At 44.1% G+C, this 26,478-nt stretch overlaps 1 protein-coding gene across 5 annotated transcripts; it reads left to right on the top strand.

Annotated features, from left to right (window-relative positions):
* The first annotated feature begins 122 nt into the window (after nt 1-122).
* dnm2a (dynamin 2a) lies at nt 123-26,107 on the top strand. 5 transcript variants are annotated; one of them, XM_029436866.1, is made up of 21 exons: nt 123-312; nt 5,929-6,002; nt 6,210-6,359; nt 6,540-6,743; nt 7,402-7,500; nt 7,577-7,737; nt 7,838-7,980; nt 8,180-8,315; nt 8,425-8,492; nt 9,137-9,275; nt 11,514-11,600; nt 12,348-12,418; nt 14,238-14,289; nt 15,379-15,390; nt 17,706-17,816; nt 19,564-19,673; nt 19,798-19,909; nt 20,208-20,372; nt 21,171-21,394; nt 21,719-21,982; nt 25,457-26,107. In XM_029436866.1, the coding sequence occupies exons 1-21, from the start codon at nt 152-154 to the stop codon at nt 25,485-25,487; spliced, it is 2,574 nt and encodes an 857-aa protein (XP_029292726.1). In that variant the 5' UTR covers nt 123-151; the 3' UTR covers nt 25,488-26,107. The 5 variants fall into 5 exon arrangements, with proteins under 5 accessions (XP_029292726.1, XP_029292727.1, XP_029292723.1 ...); XM_029436867.1 differs by lacking the exons at nt 9,137-9,275; nt 25,457-26,107 and adding exons at nt 9,945-10,083; nt 22,273-24,787; XM_029436863.1 differs by lacking the exon at nt 25,457-26,107 and adding an exon at nt 22,273-24,787.
* Nucleotides 26,108-26,478: the final 371 nt, after the last annotated feature.

Raw genomic sequence — 26,478 nt, 5'->3', positions numbered from 1 at the left:
AGCCGGAGCTGTTTAAAGCGGCGGAACTCTACACTTCAGAGTAACCCGAGAGTGCCTTCCTGCTAAGCTAACGTTACCGAGCTAGTTAGCGCGGCTATCTTTTGGCTCTGGTTTGTGTTGTGTTGAAGGGGCTCTCCGAGCTAACGAAGCCATGGGGAACCGGGGCATGGAAGACCTGATTCCCCTGATCAACAAGCTTCAAGACGCTTTCAGCTCCATTGGCCAGAGTTGCAATTTAGACCTTCCTCAGATTGCTGTGGTCGGTGGACAGAGCGCTGGAAAAAGCTCAGTCTTGGAAAATTTTGTTGGCAGGTAAGTGTTTGTGTCTAAATAAATTAAAATGTTCAATCATCTCATAGTCTACATAGTTGTATGCGAGGTCTAACGTTCTCAAACTGCTTTTTATAAGTGTCCACCAGGTACCTTTCGTTTATGAAATGCCATTTGACATAAAGCTAAGCTAACGTTAGCTATTCCAGCAGGACGTAACGTCAATATAAAGTTACGCACTTGTCGTAAAACTGCCTTGAAAGTGTCAAAGTGGCTGCAGGTTGAACAACTTCACATATATAACACGTTTACGTGGCAAAGCAGTGGACTTGTGGGAAACTTATTTGGTGAAGTTAGGCTTTCCAATGTTCAAACTGTGATGGGTATTAAAAGTTAGATAGCACTTGCTCTTTGCTTCAGTGGGCTCTCAGGTTGTTCCTCTGATCACTGCCAATACTTTGTCACTATCTATGCCCTCTAAAACTGTAAAAGTCTTTTGCACTTTTCAGTAAATCACAGTGCAGATAGTCTTGTTTTGCCAGTCCTCTATTTGGCTAAACTTTTCCCTGTGGTTCTATTTCTGATTCCATGCCACACCCAGAAAGTCCTACAGCATTTGCATTTACCAGTCATTGTTATTTGGTCTGTAGCTCACAGCTGTTGATGGTAGTTTTGTTGGCGCACATAACCGTTTGTTGTTAAGTATTTTAATTCTCTCTGATGTGGGAGTACACGCATGTTATTGGGAAGGTCAGCAAAGTGAAGCAGTGGAGGCAAAGCAAGCCACCTCCTGTCCTTAGGGAGCTGAATTTGTATGTTATGTAATGCAGGACTTTTGACCTCCATGCACACCGTCTATGGAACAACACTACCACACATCTGTAGCAGACACAACTTCCCTAACATCTTCCTCTTTTGTTACTGTTTTTGACCAAATTTTAGAAATGAAGAGAATATGCCTGATGTGTCTCCATTCTCTGTGGTGTGAAGGTTAAGCTACAGTGCTTCTCAACAGGCCGACCCTGTTGTCCTCACCCAAATCAGCAGTGAGTGAGATCACCCTACAGATAAGGAAACAAAACAAGCTTGCTCTAAAGCAGCTTGTTTAGCAGGTTTCCAACCCATTGAGAGACACCCAGTGTATGTGTGTAACCCAACCCACACAAGAATTGCACACGTATACGCAGGCCAGCCGGCAGACAAGAGGAAGTACATTGGCTGTTAAGATGGCATGCAGACAGACCTTTGGTTACACACACTGTTAAGAGCATGTCGTAACTGCTTTCAGGCAAGAACACACATACACAAAGATTAGACCACCACTCGGTGCACATTAATTCAGATGAGTGGGACTTTGCCCTGTGAGAGCACTTGACACGTATCGGCTGTAATTAACATGAAACATAGTGAACCCAGTTTCCCTGCCTGTGTGCACAGGACTAACAGACACCCATGTGCAAGTTACGCAAGCACTTTGCAGATATGCTATGGTATGCACACTTGAACATGCTTCATCCTTTTATGAGCATGTAAGCGTTGCACTTTGGTGTTTACCATCTTTGTATCCAAATGATAAAAAGCACAGCAGCTACTCTGTATACCTGTTGCTGCGGTGCAGGTGAACTCGAGGACAGATGAGGTGGAACAGTAGAAGTTAAACTCATAGCTACAAGGTCAAGTCTCACTTAAACCTGGAAGCACTTGGGAGGTGCTGCGTTTCACTATAGCAACAGGTGTGCTAATGGAGAGGTGACTCATTGTTGATCCAAGGGCTTGTTTGAGCTCAGGAGCAGCCAATACCTAATCCCTATACCATGTTCAGTCATCTGTTGCACAAAACCAAAGAGCGTTTTAGTGTTTTAGGATAATTAATTTGCAAATTCTCTGTGGTGACAAGTCTTTAAACACGAGCACTGAGCGGCTGTTCCCACAGTATTGGTTGATCTATGGTTTCCCTAATGACTCAGGTCTATTATTTGTGAGGTGCAGTTTGTGTGTGAAAGGATGGCTTCTTCCCTGTGCGTCCCCAGGCATGAAAATAATCCCTCTTTTAATTTCTGCGGCACCAACGATAATTGAAACGGAGTCAATTAGTGCTGGGACTCATTTCATACCATAGACTGTATGAGTCAGACTGAACTCAGTGCTGATGTCATGATCAGACGTGTGTGCCAAGTGACTTTACTTACTGCTTCACTCTATGTGGCAAATGTTCCGCAATCATCATATGCATGTTTGTCGTCGCTCAGTTTCTGCTTTGCATTTCCCGTCTCTGGAATTAGGGAAATCAGGTTTAGACCTCATTTGCGGTGTAGTTCCTGACTCTCCGTTGTCACAGTCCGGATTTCCGCCCAGGCAGGTCACGTGAGATTGCTCGCTTGTCCTGCGTGACCTGTCTTGTTGATGTGATTTGGGCCTCTGTTCCCTCCAAGTTTGTTTGTTGTTTGTGGAGAGCAGAACACATTGGCTGGCTGGTCTCCATACTTTACTGAGCAGAAAGCTTATCAAATCACTCTGGCTCAACCGCCTCATGTCTTTGTGAATGTTTCTGTCTTTTGGTAGCTGCATGTGGGTTTATGTGTTGTTGACTTGTTTAGGTTTACATCAAGGCAACCTAATGAGGGACCCTAAGTTCTGCTGACACAATAAACATTCTCTAAATACATTATATACACAATCAGTCATGCATTATGGAAACAAATATTCAGCCTTAGCGTTTGTGACCTAATACACCTTGACATGACAGATGCAGGTGCACTTCATAACAATAATAATGGCTGAATTCAGAACTAGGGGTGGGCGATATGGGTAAAATCAAATACCACATGTCTTTGACCAAATGCCTCTATCAATATTGCAGAAATGTTGTAGTTTGATATTGTGCATGTTCACTGGCATGGCTTACTGACATGACTAAAGGGACCAGTAGTATATGCAATATATATAAACTTTCTAATTCATGCAGAATTATATTAAGATCAACTGTTCAGTATTATCTTACTCACTTGTCAACAGTTTAATGCATGCATTATCAGGGCCGTGTCTCAATTCTTGGCTGTGTTGTGAAGTGATTCTCCCAGTAGGGAGTAAAGACGTCCTATCTATGACCGCACGCTGCTCTGGGGGGAGGTTGTTATCAGATCTGTGGCAAGTGGTCTACTGAGTTTTTAAAGCGTTGGATGAGTTGTCCTAAGTTTGACGCTGAACTAGATCTTTATTAAAAACCGTTTGTCCTCCATAAATAATTAATAATAGGTCATTCTGTGCCATATTCACCACAATAAGACCATGTTAGCATCATTAAAATCTACTTGAAGAGTGTTGGCGTTGAATGCATTGCTATATGATCTACTTGTAGTAGCAGACTAGTAGTAGTAGTAGTAGCAGGATTTAAACAGAAATGTCCACCAGTGTAGATGCTTGTGTGTAGCACAGTGGAATTCCCTGTGAGGAAGTGCAGACAGCCAAGCGAGCGAAGGGATTTCCCACTAAGCAGTTTAATTTTTGGTGGTGCTTGAAAAGGCTTTGCTGCATAGTGATGCTTCTTGGTGCCCACAGTGACAGACTGTGGTGCGTGAATGTGGATACCCATAATTATAGACCCATGGGATAAGTCCCAGCATACCACAAATGCGTTTTTGTGTACTTCACCCTCCCGTGAGAGAGTATTGTAACCTCAGAGTTTCACACACCGGTTTCCATGTTTTAAAGGAGCCCCGCTAGGCCTCTGTAGACTCGAGGAAAAGGAGGATCAGCTGGAGGCTGCGGCTCCTCAGAGTTGCTCCGCCAGTTTGTAAGAGGCAGAGGCTGGTGGGGCAGGCAGGGGGAGGGGGAGTTGGCTTTCCCGATCTCTCCCTGCCCTACTCTCTTGCTTCTTTTTTTTTTTTGTGGAAGAGGGAGGGAAGCTCACAGACTGATGCTCTTTGCTTGTCCATCCATAATGCATGAAATGATACACAATCTGCTCAGCCTCGTTTATCATTTACAGCGCATCAATAATGGAATCCTGGCCTCTTGCTTCTTTTCAACATGCCACGGCTATTTATCCAATTCTATCTATGAAGTCTGACAGGTTCAATTATGCACTTGTGTTATGTCTTCTCAAAAGAGCATTAAAAAAACAACACATGTGTGTTTTGCAAGTGTAGTATATCCTTTCCCCTCAGCCTATAGTTGCTTTTGTTCTTTATCTCCCTTGCTCCCATTCCTCATCCAGGGCTTTCTATACTGTCCGCCGGCCGTGTGAACAAATGTCTGCATGCTCCACTTTATGTTCATGACACAGCACCAGTGCTGAACCACAGACCTGTGGGTTTTTGCTGATGTAAGGAACATCCAGAATGTTCCCCACTGTTTCACCACAGGGCTACAGTCTGGGAATAGCAGGCGGTATGTTGTATGGCAGCTCCTCTCTTTTCTCCTGTCCTGTGGCTGACACATTGCTTAGAGTCTGAAGTGAGCAAGCAGGCTGAGCACCGCCATAGTACCCTCAAGCCTGTAGGTCTGGCAGTAGGGAGGAAAAGGAGAATGTAGGTTAGTGACATGCTCAGCTCGGCTATGATTGTTCCAGGGCTGGGGCTGGTGATCACCACCAGATGTAGTTTGCAGAGGGGCCTTCAGAATTGAGAGGGGAGTGCATGACTGGGTGGAGGAGCCTCATCTATAGGATGAATAGTTGGTCATGTGGTTAAAAGTTCTTTAGGTACCTGGTCACTTTAAGAGGAACAAACAAGCCAACTGTAAGAAATGTCTCTGTTTCCTACAGGTGGGTGTGTCACTAATACACTGTTGCATCAATAGCATTTGACCTTGCTTGTTAACTCATTTCATGCCTTGTGCAATGCATTAACTAGGTTTGCAGTTGCGTGTGCACACTGTGTACGTAAGTCTCAGGCCCGAGGCTGCTGTGGTTAAGGTGTTATCGTCGGCGATGCATCTTGTGTTGACACACAGAAGCTAACAGTGAGTGGTCAGCTGAAACCACGGGCCTTGCCTGTAATTTAAATAGGCAGTAAATTAATTGGCAGGGAACAAGTTCATCAATCGATAAACGGCACAGAACACAGTCTCAAATGGTAATTCCACCCTAAAACAGAATCTAGTTGAGTTGTTCCAGTATTCACTATCTGTGGAGCAGCTCTAGGATTTGGTCTGTTCAGCATAAGGAGAGACTTGTTCCAGTTCATACATTTAAAAGTGAACTGAATTTTGTCGCTATAAAATCCGTTAATTCTATTTCAGGGTGGATTTTCCCCCTAACGGTGAGAGTGGGTGTGAATGAATTGATCTCTTAAGCTCTAATGATGAGAGAAAATGACTTTGTCACATTTAATTTGTTTTGAGTCGAGTTGGGGGCGTGAAATTCCCCCGTGCCCATCAATTTACCACAAGCCACGCTGCGAGGAAATGGACATAGAGTGTAATGAATAATTGAACGTCCTTTCTGTCCCTTTCTCTCCCTTTCTGTGTCACTTTCTCACTTTCTTACTTTTTTTCTCTCTTTCTGTTGCTCTGTCTCCCTCTGCCCTGAACTTCCCCTATTTGTCCCGAATCCCCCCCCCCCCCCCCCTCCTGTTTCCATTTCCCTCCTTTTCATTCTGCCTACTCTCTACAATTCCGGTGTTAATGTTTCTTCCTCTGTCTGCCTCTCTCCCTCAGGGACTTTCTTCCACGTGGAAATGGCATTGTTACCCGGAGACCTCTCATTTTGCAGCTGGTCAACAATAAAGCAGGTGCGTGTCCCAGTCCTGTGCACAGACACATCGCCATCTCCTTTCATGGCTGCCCTGCACATGGCCTCTCTGTCCAGTGCCTGAAGCTAAAGCTCACTGTCTGCTATTTGTGGTCTTCATCTCTTAAATGTAATATTCTCTCTTCCTGCGCTGTCTTTCTCTTCCTTCACACTCTCGTTGTGTACATCACATTGCCTCGGTGTGTAGAATATGCTGAATTCCAACACTGCAAAGGCAAGAAGTTTGTGGATTTTGATGAAGTGCGGGTGGAAATTGAGACGGCGACCGACGAGCTAACTGGCTCCAACAAAGGCATCTCTCCCTTCCCACTAAACCTGACGGTCTACTCTCCAAACGGTAATGGTCACAGGTCTTATTGAAAACACACACACATCTCTCTGTTTCCAAAAAAAGTGTTAGATATAGAAATTGATTGTGGCTTGGAGCAGTATGGTTTTGGTGAATTGTAATACAACTACATGCTCCACTCAATCATCTCATTTACATTTCTCTCTCACTTCTGTCCACGCGACTCAGTGCTGAATCTGACCCTGATCGACCTTCCGGGAATGACTAAGGTTGCCGTCGGAGACCAGCCCGTAGACATCGAGCACCAGATCAGAGACATGATCCTGAAGTTCATCACCAGGGAGAGCTGTCTGATCCTGGCCGTCACCCCGGCCAACACTGACCTGGCCAACTCGGACGCTCTGAAGATCGCCAAGGAGGTGGACCCACAGGGTGAGAATGTGACTGTGTAGTCAAAGAACACAATGTAACGCTCGTTACACGCATATCATTATGGTTTTTCAAAAGAAGCATGGAATCAAACTAATAAATGAATAAAGTGAATTATAAAGTAATTAATTCGATTAAATTCATCTTTCTTTATGGCATATGTCTCGTCAGTGCGTGCCTGCCTTTCTGTGGGTTAAGCGGGAGAGCAAAGTGTTTTTGAAAGGCTATGTTTGGATCAGACGAGGTTGAAACAATTCTACTCAGCCACCACTGGACTCTAATTCTACAAATATAATAATATTAGTGTAGCCTTATCTTTATCTGCGACACACCGGGTTTAAACAGAATGAATAGACATGCAAAGAAATGAATACAAAAAGCTGTCCAGCATTCAAATGTTGATTTTAGAATTTGAGTGTCAGCGTTATGAATGAAGCTTCAGTATTCAGTACTGTCAGTATTTCTGTATCTACTAAATCTTTTTTAGCTGTTTCTTAAACAAGCGTCTGCTTGGAAAAGGTCAAAGATGCACATAATTATTCTGTGTATCAGTAACCTGCCTCTGTAATATCCTGTAAGACGTGTAGAAAGAAACAGCGTTGTGAGACGTAATGAATCCGTTGGAATTGATGTAATAATTACACTTTATAATTTTGCGCAGGTCTGCGTACCATCGGTGTTATAACAAAACTGGACCTGATGGACGAAGGGACGGATGCAAAGGAAATCCTTGAAAACAAACTCCTGCCACTGCGTAGAGGTGAGTTTAATACACAAAAGCACATTCAGAGACTGAAGTTTTGACTCTGGAGTGACTATTGTGTTGTTGTGCGCAGGCTACATTGGCGTGGTGAACCGCAGTCAGAAAGACATTGATGGGAAGAAGGACATTCGTGCTGCTCTGGCTGCAGAGAGGAAATTCTTCCTGTCCCACCCTGGCTACAGACATATGGCAGAGCGTATGGGCATACCACATCTACAAAGGGCACTCAACCAGGTCTGCTATCAATTGTTCTCCTTTAATTATAAAATGTAATTTCCTCCCTACCGTGCTATTGAATCTCTAAAATAACAGTACTACCTCTGTCTGTCTCTAGCAACTGACCAACCACATCAGGGACACTCTGCCTGGACTGCGCAGTAAACTGCAGAGTCAGGTCCTCTCATTGGAGAAGGAGGTGGAGGAGTACAAGAACTTCCGTCCAGATGACCCAACACGCAAGACCAAGGCCTTGTTGCAGTGAGTGCATCTGACTAATAACAACAGAGCATACATTAAGTATTTACAATCAATAGCTTGGTGGTGTTCTAACTTGCGGCAGCCATATTGGATGCCCAGTGCACAGAGCTACGGCGCCTAAGAGCAGATATTTGTTATGACTCAAAGGTTCCAACAGTTTAGAACAATGCTTGTAAAATGTTCGCTGTTTTTTTTACAGGATGGTGCAGCAGTTTGGTGTGGACTTTGAGAAGTGCATTGAGGGTTCTGGGGACCAGGTGGACACCAACGAGCTGTCGGGTGGCGCCAAGATTAACCGCATCTTCCATGAACGCTTCCCCTTCGAACTGGTCAAGGTTAGTGTGCCACGAAGAGCAGGGATATATTGGATATTATTGTTGCAGTGTTTAAAGAAGTGTCAGATCGTCTCATCACTTACCCCCCGCCCTCCCCTTCGTCTTTCAGATTGTGTTTGACGAGAAGGAGCTAAGGCGAGAGATCAGTCACGCAATCAAGAACGTCCACGGTGTCAGGCAAGTGGAGCAGAAACAAAAAAAAAAAACCTGCCGGCTTTGAGAGTAGCGACGCACAGAGCTCAAGAAACACAGAACACTGCTGTAACCACATGCTTCGCTGTCCCCCCTCCATGAAAGCTACTATTCTACTATAATTTAAGTTTTATAATCGCGCCTTACCATCACACACTAAAAGTACCAATTCAAAGAAAAGTGTTTTCTGTTGTACGTGAAATGTATTTCCCCTTTTTTCTACTTTCCCTCTCTGTTCATCTAATCCCCTTATCTCCCCACTGCAAGACCCCCCCACTCTGTTTCTGTTTCTCTGTCTGCTGATCATTATGAGGTTTTGTGTTACATGCATCTTAGCACTAACGTCGTCATGTGTTCTCCACTGATGCTCTCCTGTCTGTCGTCATATCTCGTTTGTGTTTTGTGTTGCTTTACTACATTTACTCCGTTCTTGATCGTTCCTCCCCCCCCCCCTGTTGTGGCTGTCGGTATGTGTCCGTTTCTTTCTCTGTGTCCATAACGTGATGTCTCTCCAGTCACCTTTTTTGTGCACCGACTCATCCGTCTATTCATCTGTTTTGTTGGCCTCCACGTCTGTTAACTGTCCCATCTGTCTGCTGCTGTGCCTCTGTCTCTCTGTGCATCCTCAGAACGGGGCTGTTCACTCCAGACCTGGCGTTTGAGGTCATCGTGAAAAAGCAGATCGTTAAGCTGAAAACGCCCTGTCTCAAATGTATCGATCTGGTCATTCAGGAGCTCATCAACACAGTCAGGCAGTGCTCCAACAAGGTACTGCAGGTGTCCAGCATCTCCCGACCCAGCCCAGACATGGGGCAGGGGCAACCATGGGTGTGGCAGAGGGTACGCCAAAGCAGAACATTATCCAACAGCTTACTACAATATCCGGGAAAAATTAGTTCAGTTCTTGTATTTAAAAATAAGAAATGAATAAATCAACGTTCTGTGCGGTTTGCCCCCAGCCCAGCCCAGCCCGATTAGCCCTGTGTGCAGGCAGCGCTGTCGTGTTGTGGAGTGTTGTGACGGGTGACGTGTCGTCGTGGATATGAGATGTTTCAGGGACTCAACCTGTCTGAACATCTCTGGTCTCTCCTGGACAAGCTGCAGGTCTCATAGCTCGGTGCACATAGCCAGTAAAACATTGGACGGTCAGAAGCTTTGATTTGGCCTTGAGTTGTAGTTGACGTGTCCATCTCTACAATATTGACCTAGTTTGAGAGGAACTGGCTAGTCAGGGAAGAGGATGTGAAAGACCTGTGGCTTGTCCTTCTCCACTGCTTGATTTGTCTGTCTGCATCTATGAATGACTAACTAAACAAAGACTCTTTTTTTTTTATGTCTTCCCTTTCTCTTTCCTGGCTTTCCTCTTTTCCCCTTTCCTTAATTTCTGCCTCTCTCTTCTACCACAACAACATGCACTCTGACCCCGTGACCTTTCAGAACGGGGCTCTTCACCCCTGACCTGGCTTTCGAGGCAATAGTCAAAAAGCAGATCCTCAAACTCAAAGCGCCCAGCCTCAAATGTGTGGACCTTGTGGTGTCCGAGCTCACCGCGCTCGTCATGAAGTGTGCCGTTAAGGTAACCAGGGACACACCTGCTGGGATGATGGCATGACAAGAGAAGGGATTCCTTTTTTCTTTTGAAATGTCATCCTAGTAAAATGGTCACCCCAGTGAAATCAGTCCCATCCCCACCCCTGCCATCCGTGCCCACTGCTTCGAATGTGTGTATTGTCCCATCCCTACTCTGGAAGTCTCCATACCATTCAGATTGATCGTTACAAATCACGTCGTACATTTTAAGAACAACTTAATCATTTCCATCAGCCAGCTCCCACATGCTGCTTGACTTCAGTATCCGCTCATTAAAGCGTTTTATTTTTTTTTATCCCGCCTCCACATTGCTTCCTGGTCTGTCAGTCTGAGCAGAGCCCGGCTCGGCCCGCTCGCTGACCCACATGGCAGACTGACACTCTGCTATGTGCTGAACCGGATGGAGAGGGAGTGATGTGAGAGGGGGGGGGGGGTGATGATGCTAATAGCCAGTGGACTCTGCTGCTGCAGTGGCTGCTTGAATGACGTGTTTCCATAGCAACGGTGCCCCACTGCCATCTTGTGGACAAAGGAAGGCGCTGCGCACCATGATATCATTCAACATGCACACCGTAACTCAGCCATCCTTCCCCCTCTGTGTCTGGGCTTTGTCTCTGCCCCCATCCTGTCACTTCCCCTTCTCATCCAGTCTTCACTAATATTAAAACTATCAGAACTCCACCATCAGCAACAGATGACAGTCTTGAATGTATTGAGAGGTCTTCAAATGTGTCTGTTGATATTAAAAAGAAAAGTGTAGACGGATACAAAAAGAATCCCTCTCCATCATCACTCACGGTCTATATCTGCAGACCCTGCCCTCTGTCCATATTTTCTCTTTCTGTATTAACCTCTATAAAAACGTCGGTGCCAGATTGCAATCACGCATCCAAAATGCAAATATAGTGAGGTGAAACGCCGAGCAGACAAAGTTCATCTGAAAATGAGATTGATTCTGAGGTTTGGCTTTCACCCGCTGGCAAGCACCTAACACTCGATGAGCCGGGGCCAACTTTGAATGTTTACAAACCACAACTGACGAATCCTGCTCCTTGTGCCCTTAAGGCAACGGCAACACGTATAGCGTTACCACATTGGTTCTTAATTCATGAAGTCATCCCTGGCTGATGGTAGTCACCTTGTAGAACAGTCCTTGTGTATTTGAAGTCTGTTTTTATGTGTGTGTGTGTGTGTGTGTGTGTGGTTGTTTGGATATGTGTGACACTGAAATGTCACTTGACTATCTCTTTCCCTTTTTTCTTTGTTCTCTATTTATTCTCACTTCTCACTCCTGTTTCTCTCTGATACTCATTGGTAAGTCTTACTAAGCTCAAGCTCACATGCAAGTGTGTGTGTGTGTGTGTATGTGTGTGTTCTCCGTTCAGTGCTGCAGTTGTGTGTTGTGTTGCCTTTCAGCTCAATTCCTACCCCAGACTGAGAGAGGAGACCGAGAGGATTGTCACCACCCACGTCAGAGAAAGAGAAGGGAAGACCAAGGACCAGGTGAGTTGCTAGGACGCTGATAAAATGGACTCTCGAGAGCGCTCGGGTCAGCCTTTGATGTTTATCTTTATCATATGCAGAACAAACGCAGTAAGAGCTCAAATCTACTATTCATATGCAGCCCCTTAACAGCCACCGTTAGCGTTGTGTCATCTGGTCAGTCTCTGCACCTGCTGATCCTCCCGCTGCACAAAAGGAGCAGTAAAAACTCAAAAGGTCTTTTTATTGCTAAAAGCAAATAAGGCCATAAATGTATTGGAGAAAAGTGAATGGTCTTGAAAGCTCATTGTTTGGGCTCGGTTGTGACGCACAGCAGTGTGCAGGAATTGAAACTAGAGATCGTACAATGATTTCAAGACATCACAAGAAAAGGAATTGATGAGACACCATTGTTGTCTTCAGAACTTTATGCTTGTCACGGTAGAGAAACCTTGGAAACCGCCTTAAAAAAACAAGACTCGTGAAAGTTTGGGGTTTTTTTGCAGCAGGTGAGTTAGATTTGTCGGGTTCATAAAGTGACGCTTCAGTCATATTCTCAACTCCAATCTGCAACATTGATCATATCAGTCCGACAGACTTTACTGGTGTAGCTTTGCATACATCTAGCTTAGATTTGAATCTCTCTCAAGGTTGTTTGTGTTGAGTTCAGAAGTGAGACCTCACACTTTCTCCTTTGTGCCTTCTGTAAGTGATGATTAATTGAGACCTCTCCATCCTAATCATGATTTTCTGCCTCTAATCATCAAGGTTCTGCTGCTGATTGACATTGAGCTGTCCTACATCAACACCAATCATGAGGACTTCATAGGCTTTGCTAAGTATGTACCCCCCCCCCCCCCCACACACACACACACGCACACCTTCTCTCACCCAATTTACAGCTTGTTCCCGGAGACCCCCGTCTTAGCACAGGCATTCTGATGCCCGATTATCTTTGTTTTGCTCGTTGTTTGAAGTGCACTTGTGATTCCGTAAATGTACAAAGGAAAGAGACCTGTAATCCTGTAACCCTCAGCCACCAATACATGTGGAACCCAGCTGCCGTTTCAGAAGTCTAACGAGACCCCCACCGCATCACTGCTACCGAATCAAAGTGTTGCTTATAATTAGCCACGTGTTGTAAACTGCCATGCATCAGTGTGAAGTAGCATGCCAATTAGGGATCCAGCAACATCGGAGCATGCGTCTCCCTGTGGGCAATGTGGATGCCACCATGATCGAGGTCATATTAGTTGCACCTCTCCCCCCCCCCCCCCCCCCCCCCCCCACTGCATGCAACAATACTACTCCTCCAAACAAAGCCACTGGGGCATGCTTGATTGCTTGACAGATAAACGTCCTGTGTGCTGCAGGCTGTTTGACTGTCACGATAGAGAATGCGTACTGTACCAATGGACGGAGCAGTGTTGATGTTTTACTGCATTCGCTTGTAGCTGCTGTTGTGCACTTAAAACTCATGTGCACACGGCAAAGCACTCTGTGTTCTTTGTGTTGTGGTAAATCTCTAAGTGGTTTAGAGTTTGTGGTTGAATTCTTGTAGTCTAGTGCAGCAGTTACAGTAGCATGTAGCCGAGTGGAGCTCCCTTCCTCCATGCGGGTTGTGCCGATGACTGAGTAACAAAGCAAGGTGTGTGTGTGTGTGTGTGTGTGTGTGTGTGTGTGTGTGTTTATGCCTGCATGGCAAGTGGATTGCTGTAATGTGTCAGAGGTCAGTTAGGGCTGTTTAACGGTTCTCATGACGTCACTTTCAGTCTTGACTACAAAAGGATGGATGATGGTAGCCCCCCAGGGTTCGGCAACAACAGGTGGGCTAACAGAAAGGATGTAGGGTTGTGTGTGAGAGAGAGAGAGAGAGAGAGACATGTTGACCCTCCATGTTGTCCAAATTCCTCTACAATCCACTTTCAGCGTCACGTATGTGTGTAGTGGAAATTTATATTTTCTTCCGATTATTACATTATAGCAGATAAATTATCGGCTGATGATACGAACGGCAAATTGCTTTCATTGACTTAACAAGCGCAGCATCCACCCACTGATGGGCGGTGGTGGAATGCACCAGTTGCTTTGCAATCCACCAAAAAAGAAGAACAAGCACCGCACGTAACGAGAGCCACACGTGTCCTCAGACCTTTTTCAGTTTCAGGAAGACGACACAAGTTTTTATTTTTTTATGTACTTTACTAGAACAAATCAATGAACATTTGAAGAGGCAGCGTTTGTTGTTGTGTTAACAACAGTGAACAGTCAGATTTGGATTGGTCAAAGATATGAAATATGAAATCCATCCTCCATCTTTGCTCACTACACTGTAGCCCGTCTTCCCCTCAGGTGTGCTTAAACTACCAGTTATGATCTTTAATTTTAAAATACAAAAATGTGAAGTGATCGATTTATCCTATCGTTATCGGCCGTGAATCTTTTCATATTTGTAACGATAACATCAAAACTGTTGCTTTGCACAAGAGACTAAAGGCTATGAAGCACATGAAACAATATTGTACATGAATTAGAATATTATGGGAACAGAAGTGACACGTGAATATTTAGTGTGAATACTTTTTCCAGGGTGTGTTTTGGTGTGTTTTCATCATTTTACATTTATTGTCTTTTCTGTCCATCTTTGTGTAACGACAGTGCCCAGCAGAGGAACACAGCTGCAAACAAGAAGAGGGCCATACCCAACCAGGTACATTTGATCACTCGGCTCTGGCCATTTCACCAATCCCAGATTTAATCTCCTTTTGACTGATGTCTCCCATCACCAGCCTGTTGCACAGCCACGTGAATACATCTCACTCCAGCAATGATTTAGCCGATAGCCATTAATCTATCTCGGCCTGTAACTATTAAGAATACCTCCACTGTAAATCATTTGAACTACTGATTGCAGCCAGTCCGTTTGTTTTCTAATTATTATATTGAAGTGGCTTTGTCCACGATGTTATAAACCTTGTACTTCTCCTTTTCTGTTTTATACAGATTGATATTAAGCCAAGTATGTTGAATTTCAATGTGTGTTTTGTAAGATCCTGAAACCATGATTATAATACTGCCAATATAGATTGCAGTTTCAGTGGGGGGAGAGTTGCCTTAATGAACTGAAAGAAGACTCCACTTCCCTGCTTTTCAGAAGCAAGCCTTTGTTTCCACGGCTATTAATTACGGTTATTAATTGCTGTTTGCATGTGACCCGAGCATGTTGTTCTGCAGCGAAGCAACAATTAATCGCAGACTTCTGTTGGTTGTTCTGTTGCCTTATTAACTCACAAGCATCTTTTGTATTCAAATTCAGAATGTGCATGGACCCTGCACTTTACGAACTGAGCAACAAATATGACATAATCAAATTGTGGTACACTTGAAGTCATTTTAATTGCATGTAACTCTCTTGGTCTCTCTCTCTCTCTCTCTCTCTCTCTCTCTCTCTCTCTCTCTCTCTCTCTCTCTCTCTCTCTCTCTCTCTCTCTCCTTCCTCTCTCCATCTTTCTTTCTCTGGTTGTCTCATGGATGATTTCTTTCTCTTCCCTCCTGTTTTTTGCTCCCTTCAAACCTGTCATTCTTTCCCCCCTTTATTCAACCTTTTCTTGACCTTTCATTCTCTACGGTCTCTTACTTCTTGATTCCTCTTCTCTCCTTCCAACTCTCCACTTGCTTCCCTTTCCCTATCTCCTATCTCTCATCTTTGCTCGCTTGCTTTCTCATTTCTTTTGGCTTTGATTTTACACTGCCCCCCCCCTTTTTGCTTTAATTTCCCCTCCCCTTCCTATTGCTGCAGGGTGAGATTCTGGTAAGTACCCCACAGATTTAAACCGCAGCCTGCCAGGGGGCAGCAGGGGTAGGCCATGCAGAGGGACTGAGGCTATCACACACAGGTCAGCCAATATGGTTAGACAACGCTGTGAGAGAACAGGATGAACAGTTTCCTGCAAATACAGGAATCAATACTTGTGAGTTGTTCTCCCCCTCTGCAGCTTGTCGTAATGGGAGAGGTCCAAGAGGAGAAGGTAGAGTCTCCAGATTAAATGGATATTAATTACAATTCCAGCATTAGCACGCAGTTACCAGTAATTTGGAACTGACTAAACCGTAACACGCGGCAGTTCTGCTCTCGTAATTCTCGGTTTTTATTTGAATAAGACAGTAATTGTGTTTAATGGCACACATCTGGGTTGTTACTAACATTTAACTTTTTCTCCACCAAATATTTGAAACGGCACACGATCATTTTACCCCCACAAGAGAGTGTGGCACTTGGTGCACACAAGAGAGACGACGGGGAAATGTTCCATCACTGACCGTGGAATGGCTCCAGTTCTCATGTGTTCTGGTTTATACCTCTGCTGCTGCCTCCATGCATTGTGAAAGTTTGCCTTTGTGAGAATCATCCTAAACGTCACTGGGGACAAAAACGGGGAGGGATCGGGGGATCGGGTAAATCGGCAACACAGAAAACGTTATGATTATTTGAAATGTTCTTAGCATTAATTTATTTTTTATATATATATATATATATATATATAGATTAAATGCATGTTAAACTACTTTCCTACTAAAAGTACGTACATATCCAAAAACCCACCTGTCTCCAAGTCATATGTAATGTAATGTAATTATTATTTCTATAATCAGAGCGGATCAAAATGGTCTGTTATGTTGGATGGTGACTGGTCATGGCTTTGGTATGCGTTCCAATGATTTCATCAAAATGACCGACCATCTTGACGTCATGATTCATTCTAATCCTCTTAATTTTGTTTTCCTTTTGAATCCTTGGAGTTAATCTCAGAAGTAATCGTACATCTTTCATGAACCACTTGTAACATTTATAGAAATGTGTCCCACATGTCTTGACAGTTGTCTACTTCTGGCAAATAGTGTAGAAACAAAAGCCTGTAATCTGCGACGCCCTTGCATCTCATCGGCTTTCTTAATGTCAACTTGGTTATAACATTTCCAGCTGACTTTATTATAGGGGATTTGAAACTCATGGTTTTTTGAGAGTGCGTTCTTCTATGTTGCCTCCTCTCTCGTGTTTATGTTGGCCTTTTGAGCTAATTAACCCCCCCCCCCCCCCCCATAACTCACTCCAGACATCTGCTGGGTGGAGAGCGAGTGCATAAGAGAGGTCTAAAATGGACATTTCCACTTAGCTTACGTACTTTAAGAGCACACTTTTCACAAATGGTATCCCCCATTGAACCTAGAATGCATGGCAGTCTATGTGGAAAGAATGGAGAGACATGCTAGCTAAGAGGGCTCCACCGAAGTGCACCGCTTATTTTCCTCCAGAGTGATTCACTCAGCCTCTTAGTCTGCTGTATTTCATCTCTCTCCATCTCTCCACTTTAGATTTTCACATTGTTGTTTGGATTTCTGTCCCTCTATGAACTCCAGTAGATTAGATAACTAGCCATTGCATCCCCTGCTCCTCCTTTACCCCCGTCTTCTGCACTCACCTCTCCTCATCTTTTACTTAAACAGTTGTATATCCGAGTCCCGTTAACCCCACTAACCCTGCTTTTTCTTTTTGAAAACTACTAGCGCATAACAGAGCTTTTACTGACCCGCTGATACCAGCATACCACCGTCGACCTTTGGTCTTTGTCTCAGTGTTGAGCCTCTGGACACCATCTTGTCCTGTTTGTTGGTTTAAGAATGTATTTTTTTATCGAGTGAAAAAGAACACAGACTACATCCATTTTCAGTATTATTTTAATTAAACCATTTAATGCTTTTTGTGTACATTTAGCCATATTCCTCAGTCTGTACTGCATGTATTACTGGGCTTTAGTCACGCCATGCTGCTTACTCGATACGTTTCACATTAATCCATACTATGTTTTGCATATTTAAGTAATATCAGACTCATAGACACAGACATGTTGCATATTAATATAAAAAGGTAAAAAGACAACCACATTTACAGTGACCAAGCAGGTAAGATTTTTATTAGCGTCCCGTCACATCCCAGTACACTTATGGAGCCCTCGTGTCACTACCGCATGAACCTGATTGACAAAGCTGTTTTCCTCCGTCCTCCTGTTGCCCCTCTTTCCCCCCCCACCCCGTTTCTCTCCCCTACATCTTCTCCTCGCTGTGCAGGTGATCAGGAAAGGCTGGCTAACCATCAACATCAGCATCATGAAGGGAGGCTCCAAGGAGTACTGGTTTGTCCTGACTGCGGAGTCCCTGTCCTGGTACAAAGACGATGAGGTGAGAGGAAGCTCTGTATTTCACTGGACACTGTAGATGTGGATTGCGAAGATAGGGAGGACACAGCAGCACAGACATGCATAAAGATGACGATACTGCACAAGGCGCTATTGGAATAAGAACTATCCCAAGTGGAGATTTGGTGGCTGGAGGTGTGTGCGTCCCAGCCCAGCCTAACCAATGTGCAGACTACTGTTCAGCTGTAGCCTGATGAACAGGTAGTCTGAACACTGGGCAGGCGGGGGGGTGAGGATGACTCTTGATGGGAGGAAGGACCCCGAGGTCATAGCGGCTGCAGGTCGCTACACTAGGACAGTAGGACAGAGGGCACAGAGAGCAAACATTAGCCCAGTGAAACAATTGCACACGTGAAAAGGCCACGTACATAGAAAATGGCTGATTATATCGGGAGCCATGCTGCTGAAACGCCACGACACTTTCCATCTTAATAATATTTAATATCTATATTACGTCACATATAGCTTAATATGATAAATCTAACCTTTACAACTTTGCTTTCAACGGATTGGAGCAAATAAATCCAGGCCCGGTTGGACCACATTTCCCCCCCGGCTAAATAACTACAGTATGCGCACACTCTGCAAACTCTGCTCTACAGCTTATTTATATTCTAGACATTTTTCAAATGTTATATTCAAGGACTTGTAGAGTAACTTTGATTACAATGGAAATGTCCGCGCCCGGAGGAATACAGTTTACGTGATTTAAAAATCAAACTATCTCGTTTCACCATCATTTAAAAGACTTTCAGATTGAACTCACTCCAACAATCGTAAACGATGTTTGTAAGTGCAAACAGCTTTGTCCTGGCGTTACTCACCGCTTGAGCTTCTTCCCAAGGCCTCAGTCGTATCCCTTCTTCAAGCGAAATAAAACAACCCCTAAAAGATACCAGTGCTAAAGATGAACTCCAGTCCAGTGTCCTCAGTGTGTCCCAACACCAACTGGACACGGTGCAGTTTCATGTCGCTCGCCTTTTGCGAAAAAGTGAAGAGAGAGAAGGAGAGAGGGAGGATGGTGGAGGCAAACTGACGTGGCAGGCGGGCTGAAATGTTCCAGCCGGGATCTGACTTTGGAATTTGCAGGAAATCGTACTGGGTTACGGGGGCCAGAGGGGGGGTGTGATTGTGTGTGTGTGTGTGTGTGTGTGTGTGTGTGTGTGTGTGTGTGTGTGAGAAGGCGCTTGTCCACATGAGTCCTCCTGTATCTTTTAGTGTTTGGTCAGATCTGTGTGAGTGCATGTTTTTGCGCGCAACCAAATTCTATGATATGCGTTTGTTCAATTTGTTCAGGCTCGTGTATGTTTGCCATTCTGTCCTGCACGTGCAGTTAAATATTGGGCCGTGTGTGTGTTTGGGGGGGTGGTGGTGGATTGTGTGGAGCTGCAAGTGATGTAACTGTTGGGCCTGCGCCACTCTCTCTTAGTGCAGACGTAAATGCTTCCAGATGTCTCTGCTCAACAGTGAAAGCTGGCACCCCATCCCCCCAGAATTCCCCCATGCTCCTCCTTTTCTTCCTCTCCACCTCCCCCATCATGCATTTCTCCATCTCGCCAGCCTCGTGGTGGTCCACACCACACAGTGGTAATGCATTCCATCATGTCTACTCATTGGTGGAGAACAGTTTTCATCTCTTAACTAAATGTGTACGATTCCTCACCATTTGGAGATGTGACTTGTTTCAGCTCTGCTGTGAATGCACATTTCTTCTGTCTGCCTCATGCCAGGAGAAAGAAAAGAAGTACATGCTGCCCCTGGATAACCTGAAGCTCCGAGATGTGGAGAAAGGCTTTATGTCCACAAAGCACATCTTTGCAATCTTCAACACCGAACAGAGGTCAGGCTTGTGTGACTGCGCATGTGCCTTACCTTTGGGTGTGCCTGCAGTATGTCCTCGTGTACTGGCCGAGCCGTTCACACTCAAAAGCACTTGTGTTTTGTCTTTTTGTTTATCTGTGCAGGAACGTGTACAAGGATCTTCGCCAAGTAGAACTGGCGTGTGATTCTCAAGAGGATGTGGACAGCTGGAAGGCGTCCTTCCTCAGGGCAGGAGTTTATCCAGAAAAGGACCAGGTATGTGGGTGGGTGGGGGGAGAGGGGCTTTCTGTTTCTATACATCAGTTAATATTACATTGGTCCTTAAAGCTGGAGTGTGGAGCTTTTGTCTCCTCCTTGTGGCAGTGAGAGTATTTACACAAACACTGCCCCCCCCCCCACCTGAACGTAGAAGATGTTCATTTATATTTACACAATCCTCTGTGGATGCTAATTTCTTCTTCTACAGAGAGCAATTATGAAGATATATTTATGATGTAGTTATACTTTTGTGTGTGTGTGTGTGTGTGTGTGTGTGTGTGTCTGCTGTTGTCAGACGGACAATGAAGACGCTGCCCCTGCGGACACGTTCTCTATGGACCCTCAGTTGGAGCGACAGGTGGAAACCATCCGTAACTTGGTGGATTCGTACATCGGCATCATCAACAAATCCACCAGAGACCTCGTGCCCAAGACCATCATGCATCTCATGATCAACAGTGTGAGTCCAACAGTCCTCGGCAGCAGACGCAACCCATTACCAGAGTGTGCAGATCAGGAAACTATGGGAGTCTGTTGCTTTAACACTGTGCACTGTATTTCCCTTATGGATCATTTACAGAAAAGAAGCCTATTGAAGTATGACCAGCACATTTAGTAGGCTAGTTGTGTATCACCCCACACTTAAAGCGTGTGTGAACCTCGAGGTGATCTTCCATTTGCTGTGTATTCGGACAGTAATGCTGCTATTGTCCAGCAAAATGTAGCATCCATACATTACTATATTCTTTATAAAAGTGATGAAGTCACCTGGTAAACCAGTGATCTGAGATCAAATAAAGTACTATTTAATTAGCTCTAAATGTCATTGCACCGGAGAGCCGTGCAGAGTCGCGTTTTGTTTTCTTGTTAATTTCAGCAGCAACATTTATTTCATGGTCACAGAAGGTCTTAAACTTAAAGACTCTAATTAGCAGGATTTATGGTGCACGCTCACAGTGACACTGTCCATTTATTAGGTTTTTATTATTGTGGTGATCTCACTTGAAGCCTTCCAGCAAACCAGCAGCTACACACATACACGCACACGCACACACACACACACACACACACACACAACCAACCAACACTTGCACCAATGCTTTTCCTTTCCCATGGTTTCTAATATTTCCTTGATGGATCAAATATCTCCACTCGATGCATTGTTTTGGCTTTGTTGAATAGTCCCTTCCTTTCTAAGCATTTGTTAGTAATGTACGGTGCCACCCTCTGTGTTTTAACACTATCGACTTCCATTCAGGCAAAGGACTTTATCCACTCGGAGCTGCTGGCCTACCTCTACTCCTCTGGAGACCAGAACAGCCTCATGGAGGAATCGGCTGACCAGGCCCAGCGTAGAGACGAAATGTTGCGCATGTATCATGCACTCAAGGAAGCACTGCTCATCATTGGCGACATCAGCACCAGCACCATTTCCACCCCAGTACCCCCGCCCGTAAATGACAACAGGGTCCAAGAAGCCAGGTGAGCCGAGGGTTCACTAGCATTGAGTTGAGCTTCAGGTATAACGGCTGCATTAAGTTTTAAATGTATGAGGAAGTCTTTCACCTGGTGGTATTAGGACTGCCTTGATTAATATGAAAAGAGTTGGATCTTATTTTAAATAAAAGCATCAAACAACTCTGGTAACATTTCCTCACCTCCACCTGCACATTTGAAAGGCTGAAAACGTCTTTGTCTGCCATGTGCTTTTAATGGGATAGGATTATTGTTTATTATTATTATTGATTACATTTTTCTAGGTGATTATTACAAAGTGAGTTGACTTGAATCATATCCCCCTCTCAGCCCAACTCCTCAGCGCAGGCCGCCTCCTTCAGCGGCCCCGGCCTCCAGTCGTTCGCATGCTGTTCGAGGCCCAACACAGGGACCACCCATGAACCCTACCCCCGCCTTTGGAGCTCCGCTCAACCCCTCTCCCGCCTTCGGTGCACCACCAATCCCCTCTCGCCCAGGCCCACCCATCAACGCTTTCAACAGCCACCAGGATCCCTTCAGCGCACCCCCAATGATCCCCTCCCGGCCAGCCCGCGTCCCACCCGGTGTACCCAGGTACGACTTTCTGTTATGATGCCATTTTCAGTACGTTATGTATATTTTTGTTGCACTGCATTTGTAACCTTATGTCACGAACAGCTCATCGTCGTCTGTCTTTCAAGAGTCACAGGCGTGGTTTGTCATTTCTCAAGCACACCAGTTATCCCATCTCGATATTAATTTCTCTCTCACCCTCCCTCTGTCCTCCCGTTCCCTCTTATCTCTGTCGGGTTGTTTTGGTTTCTCCACTGTCTCTTTGTGAGCCCGTCTCACTACTTGTTCTGTATCTTCTCTCCCCGTTGCAGCCGAAGACCTCCGGGTGCTCCTTCTCATCGGCCCACCATTATCCGCCCTGCTGAGCCCTCCCTGCTAGACTAGACCTGTGGCCAATTGTGTGTGTGTGTTTGTGTGTGGGTGTGTGTATGTGCACACTCAAGGCTAGGTACGGGGGCTCGAGGGGATGGGCTGACTGATAGCGGTGCCTAATGTGCATTGTCCATAATGTCTCTTCAAGCAATGTAATACGCTGCTAATACCATCTTTATTAGTGCACATAAATGACAGAAATCCCTTTTTTACCACTTGAATATTACATTTGACTGCTGTGGAAATTCTGTAATACAAAATATAACCCAGCTGATCTGTGGGATGCATTTAGCTTCTATTAGTAGGAGATGATGCATCAAATTCAGTCCAAGGGCCGATTTTTATTATTAATAACTGGTTTATTTCTTCTGACAAGGTACCCAGCAGATGCTCATTATATAACTTATTAACTGTTCGCGCTGGCTTCCCTCCCCCCTCCCTGCACCCTTTTAGGTTGGCCGAGACGCCCGAGTCCAGGTCTCTGTGTAATATACACACTTAACCTGTTGTTAATGTTTGACTGATTCATACTGAAAAAACAAAAGGTTATCATCACTGTTGTTGTTTTTGGTGGTGCGGTTGCATTCCCCCACCCACCCCACGCTTTGTTATTGTATTGGAGTAACTTTGTCCCTTTTTTTTAATGACCGTCATAAATGTAGCTTTGAAAATAAAATCTTAGTCGCAGAAAAAGCAAAGCATTAAAAAGGCACCATGCAGGGTTGCATGAGACCCCCTCTGTCCATTATTGTTTCCTTCCACAAGGAGAAAGATGTCAGCCAGATTGACCATTATAGTCCCAGCACTTGTAGCCTTACAACCTTACAAGCCACACTGGGGTGTTGTAGTCCGTTACCAGAACACTATGCACGGAAACCCGGGAGAGCGACAGGCTGAAGGCCGTCTGCACTTTGTGAGAAGCTTTCTCTTCAGTAATTCTGAGTTTTGAAAACCTTGAATTATAATCCCTTTAGTCTCAGTTGAACCCCAATGAGACCTTCAGCCTTCGAGTAGACTTTGTTCATTCCTGGATTAACTGATTTATACAGAGCAGAGCACACGGTACAGCTTCCTCTCCGAGAGGATAAGACTCAGTGAAGCGGTGGGGTGTGTAGTACGGGGACGGGACTTAGAGTGTAAAGATGGTATTATGCATTAAGGGGTTGGCACATCTCTTTCTGGGCATAGTTGTCAAGGACATTTAATATTGCTATCAGTTCTGCTTCCGTGCATTTAAAGTATTGTGTATATAGCTGGCCTATACTGGGGAGTTAGCACTTGTATCTCATTTAATCGCGGGGTTGACGACAAAAACATGCTGTTGATTCTAATCAAAGCCCAACATGTTAAAATGCAACTGTAGTCGTCGCTTTAAAGGAAGCACTAACACTGTCCTTTCATAGATTAGCTTTGGATTTAGGGAAAAAGAGATCGGAAGCATTATTTATAACCCGGGCATTTGTCATTTCTTTTGATGTTTTTGGTTGCAATTGTACCGGCTCTGTACAACTCAGCTCCCCGGCTTGTCCTGGACTTTTATTCGGGGTTCTGCTACAGGGATTAGCTTTCTAAATGTGTTTTTATGTTGGGAGGGCACCCGAGGCTGCACGTCGTCTACACAGCTGTAATTATTTGATAATGAATATCTTTTGATTGCTCTTTGAGAGTATTTGACCATTTTTAAATCCAGCGGGGAAAACCGGTCAAGCGGGGAGTGACTTTGGGCTACTAGGATGTTTTCTGTTCTAGCTCTGATCAGTAGTGGTGGTGAGCACCAGGTGGTGGGAGTCGTGGTGTATGAAAGCACACTCTTGTCAAGAAGCTGTCTAGACTTGTCTCTGTTTTCACCACAGAGGATAGAAATGAAACTAGCCAACCTGACGAGACAAAGAAACCGTAAAGAATTGTAAACGGTCCCAAACTACAGACTCCTGAGACAGAGTGTGCTTTTTCCTTCCTCCTGTATTTCTCTACAGGTCTGGCTTTCAGTGACAGTGCCACGAGGATGAAAATAAGCTTATAAAACAACCCCGATTCTTTAGATTAAAGATCCTTTTACATGAAATCTTCCAAAAACTCCTTTTTACACAGAAGTTTGTTCATGTGATAAAACTTCATATTGGCCAAAGTTTGATGACGCCCTCTTGTGCCTGTCACTTCAGCCTGCCCTCGAGAAAGCCCAGACTGTAATGCCCTGTAATACATTAGGTTGTAGTAATACTATTGGATGTGCCCTGCCTCCTTCCTCTTTCCCTCCCCTCCCCTGGTCTGGATCTGGTGGATGGGGGTTGGAAACCTGTTTCAAAAAAAAAAAAAAAAAACTCATTTCTTTTTTGTTTTGCAAACCCTTGTCAAGTGCCTATGTAGCAATTAATTGATTTGAATAAACATGAACTGATTTTAGGATGGAGAGTCAATAAAGAGGTGTTGTGTACAATAAAGGGATTGGCTCTGGTGGTTGGTGTCTCCTTTTTGTCCTGTGCGATCCACTTTCTCTTCTCTCTGTCGCAGATAACGTTAGCGTCTCCTGGTTTTTCTTTCTTCACTAACCTCCCTCTCTACATCCAAAACCAATCAAACCTGACATAAGACCTGGTAATATTTTACTGTAGTCGCAAAAAACAAACATAATCAAACCGTTGTCATTGTACCTTTCTTTCTGTGACTCCACATTTCTACTGCCTTTAGAATGAATTCACCTACCTTTGTAAGTTTTAATGTTTTGTCTTCAGCATTGAGTCAATGTAGAGTTAATGTGTCCTTTTAGACACGGAGCAGGAAAAAACCCTTAAATGTGAAAGTGAAAACAGATCTACTTTAATTCACTGCTGTAAGACAAGAAAATGTGACGACTTCCAAAGAGGGTAGGGATTTTATTATAGGCAAAATGTATCTAGATTTGTTCCAAACATCTTTTAAAACAGTTCTAATTATGCTCAAATACTCAGTCCAAAATGTCAGAAGTGTTTTAAAATAAATGTATTTTTATATTTGCAGCATTAAAGAATAATTCCAGGTTAATCAGTCTAGTCATATCCTCCAATAAGTGTGCGTGATGATCCCCACCAGTCAAAGTGCATCACAAGGTTATGAGATTAATGTTGGTTGATTGTTCTTGAACAGGCGCCCGGCTCCCCGTCGAAACCAGTGGTGACATTGACCAGCCTGAAGTGGACATGAAATGACTTCAATCCGTGACAACAGCAGGACCACAGAAGAACAACATATCTTATTTTCAGCTCACTCAAAAATAAAAACTCCAAAGCTGTTAGACCTACAGAGGTAATCCTTCACTGTCAGTATACAAACATGTATTATTACTTATTGAGGCATGAAACTGAGGAAGTTATGGTGAGAAATCTAATTTAAAAACTTAAAACTAATGCATACATTTGCTGTTTCCTACTCTACATACCACACAGTCTCCCAGATGATAGCAAAAGTATATTTAATAAAGTTTAATTGAACTCATGGATAAATTAGAATACAAAGTGCCACGTCATAAAGCCAGTGTTTTATTATTGCATGTGTGTTCTGTAACAGCAAAGACAAATGCATTTCGATGGTGGAGCCTGACCACTGAATATGTTTTATGCCAGACAATGATGAAGCAAAGCAGTCCCAGTGTAATATAGTGGTAGTGATTGAAATGCACAAGTACTGCATTATGTGTGTGTTGCATTGTTTCAGCCAAAAATAATTTGCCATCTACATAACTTTACTGATTTCTGCATATTTAAGATATTGGAGAAACTGATCAGGGAGAGCAACGGTGTGAATACTTTTTTTTTTTTTTTCAGTAAAGATTTTATATGTGATCTAAGCCTGAGGCTTAGTAAAAAAAAAGAAAGTAGGTGAGGTTACTTTGATATTATTTTGGTTTGTTTTGGCTGTTGGTTTGATAAAACAGCCTAGAGTTATAAATGTCCATGTGTAATGTAGTGAATTGAAATTCAATAAAACAACATTTCCGGTGAGAAGCTGTGGTTTTCTAGCGTCACCAATGACAAACACATATCTATGTGTACATTATTGTATGTAGGTTTTCATATTACAGTCCTGTACGTGTGATTTCAATGTGACTGGAATTCAAAAACATCAGCGATGTATCAGTTTTCCAAACGTGTGAACTATCCCTTTAAATT

The sequence above is a fragment of the Cottoperca gobio genome, chromosome 8, assembly GCF_900634415.1.
Source record: "Cottoperca gobio chromosome 8, fCotGob3.1, whole genome shotgun sequence".
Lineage (NCBI taxonomy): Eukaryota > Metazoa > Chordata > Actinopteri > Perciformes > Bovichtidae > Cottoperca > Cottoperca gobio.
Note: the sequence above shows the minus strand (reverse complement) of the source record. Positions and strands in the feature narration are given on the sequence as shown.

What these genes read in the sequence shown, in the direction of transcription:
- dnm2a (XM_029436867.1), top strand. Translation starts at nt 152, where the DNA reads ATGGGGAACCGGGGCATGGAAGACCTGATTCCCCTGATCAACAAGCTT. An exon ending in CAAGGAGGTGGACCCACAGG is followed by an intron (nt 6,744 to 7,401) that starts GTGAGAATGTGA and finishes AATTTTGCGCAG; the next exon opens with GTCTGCGTACCATCGGTGTT. An exon ending in TGCATCTCATGATCAACAGT is followed by an intron (nt 20,373 to 21,170) that starts GTGAGTCCAACA and finishes ACTTCCATTCAG; the next exon opens with GCAAAGGACTTTATCCACTC.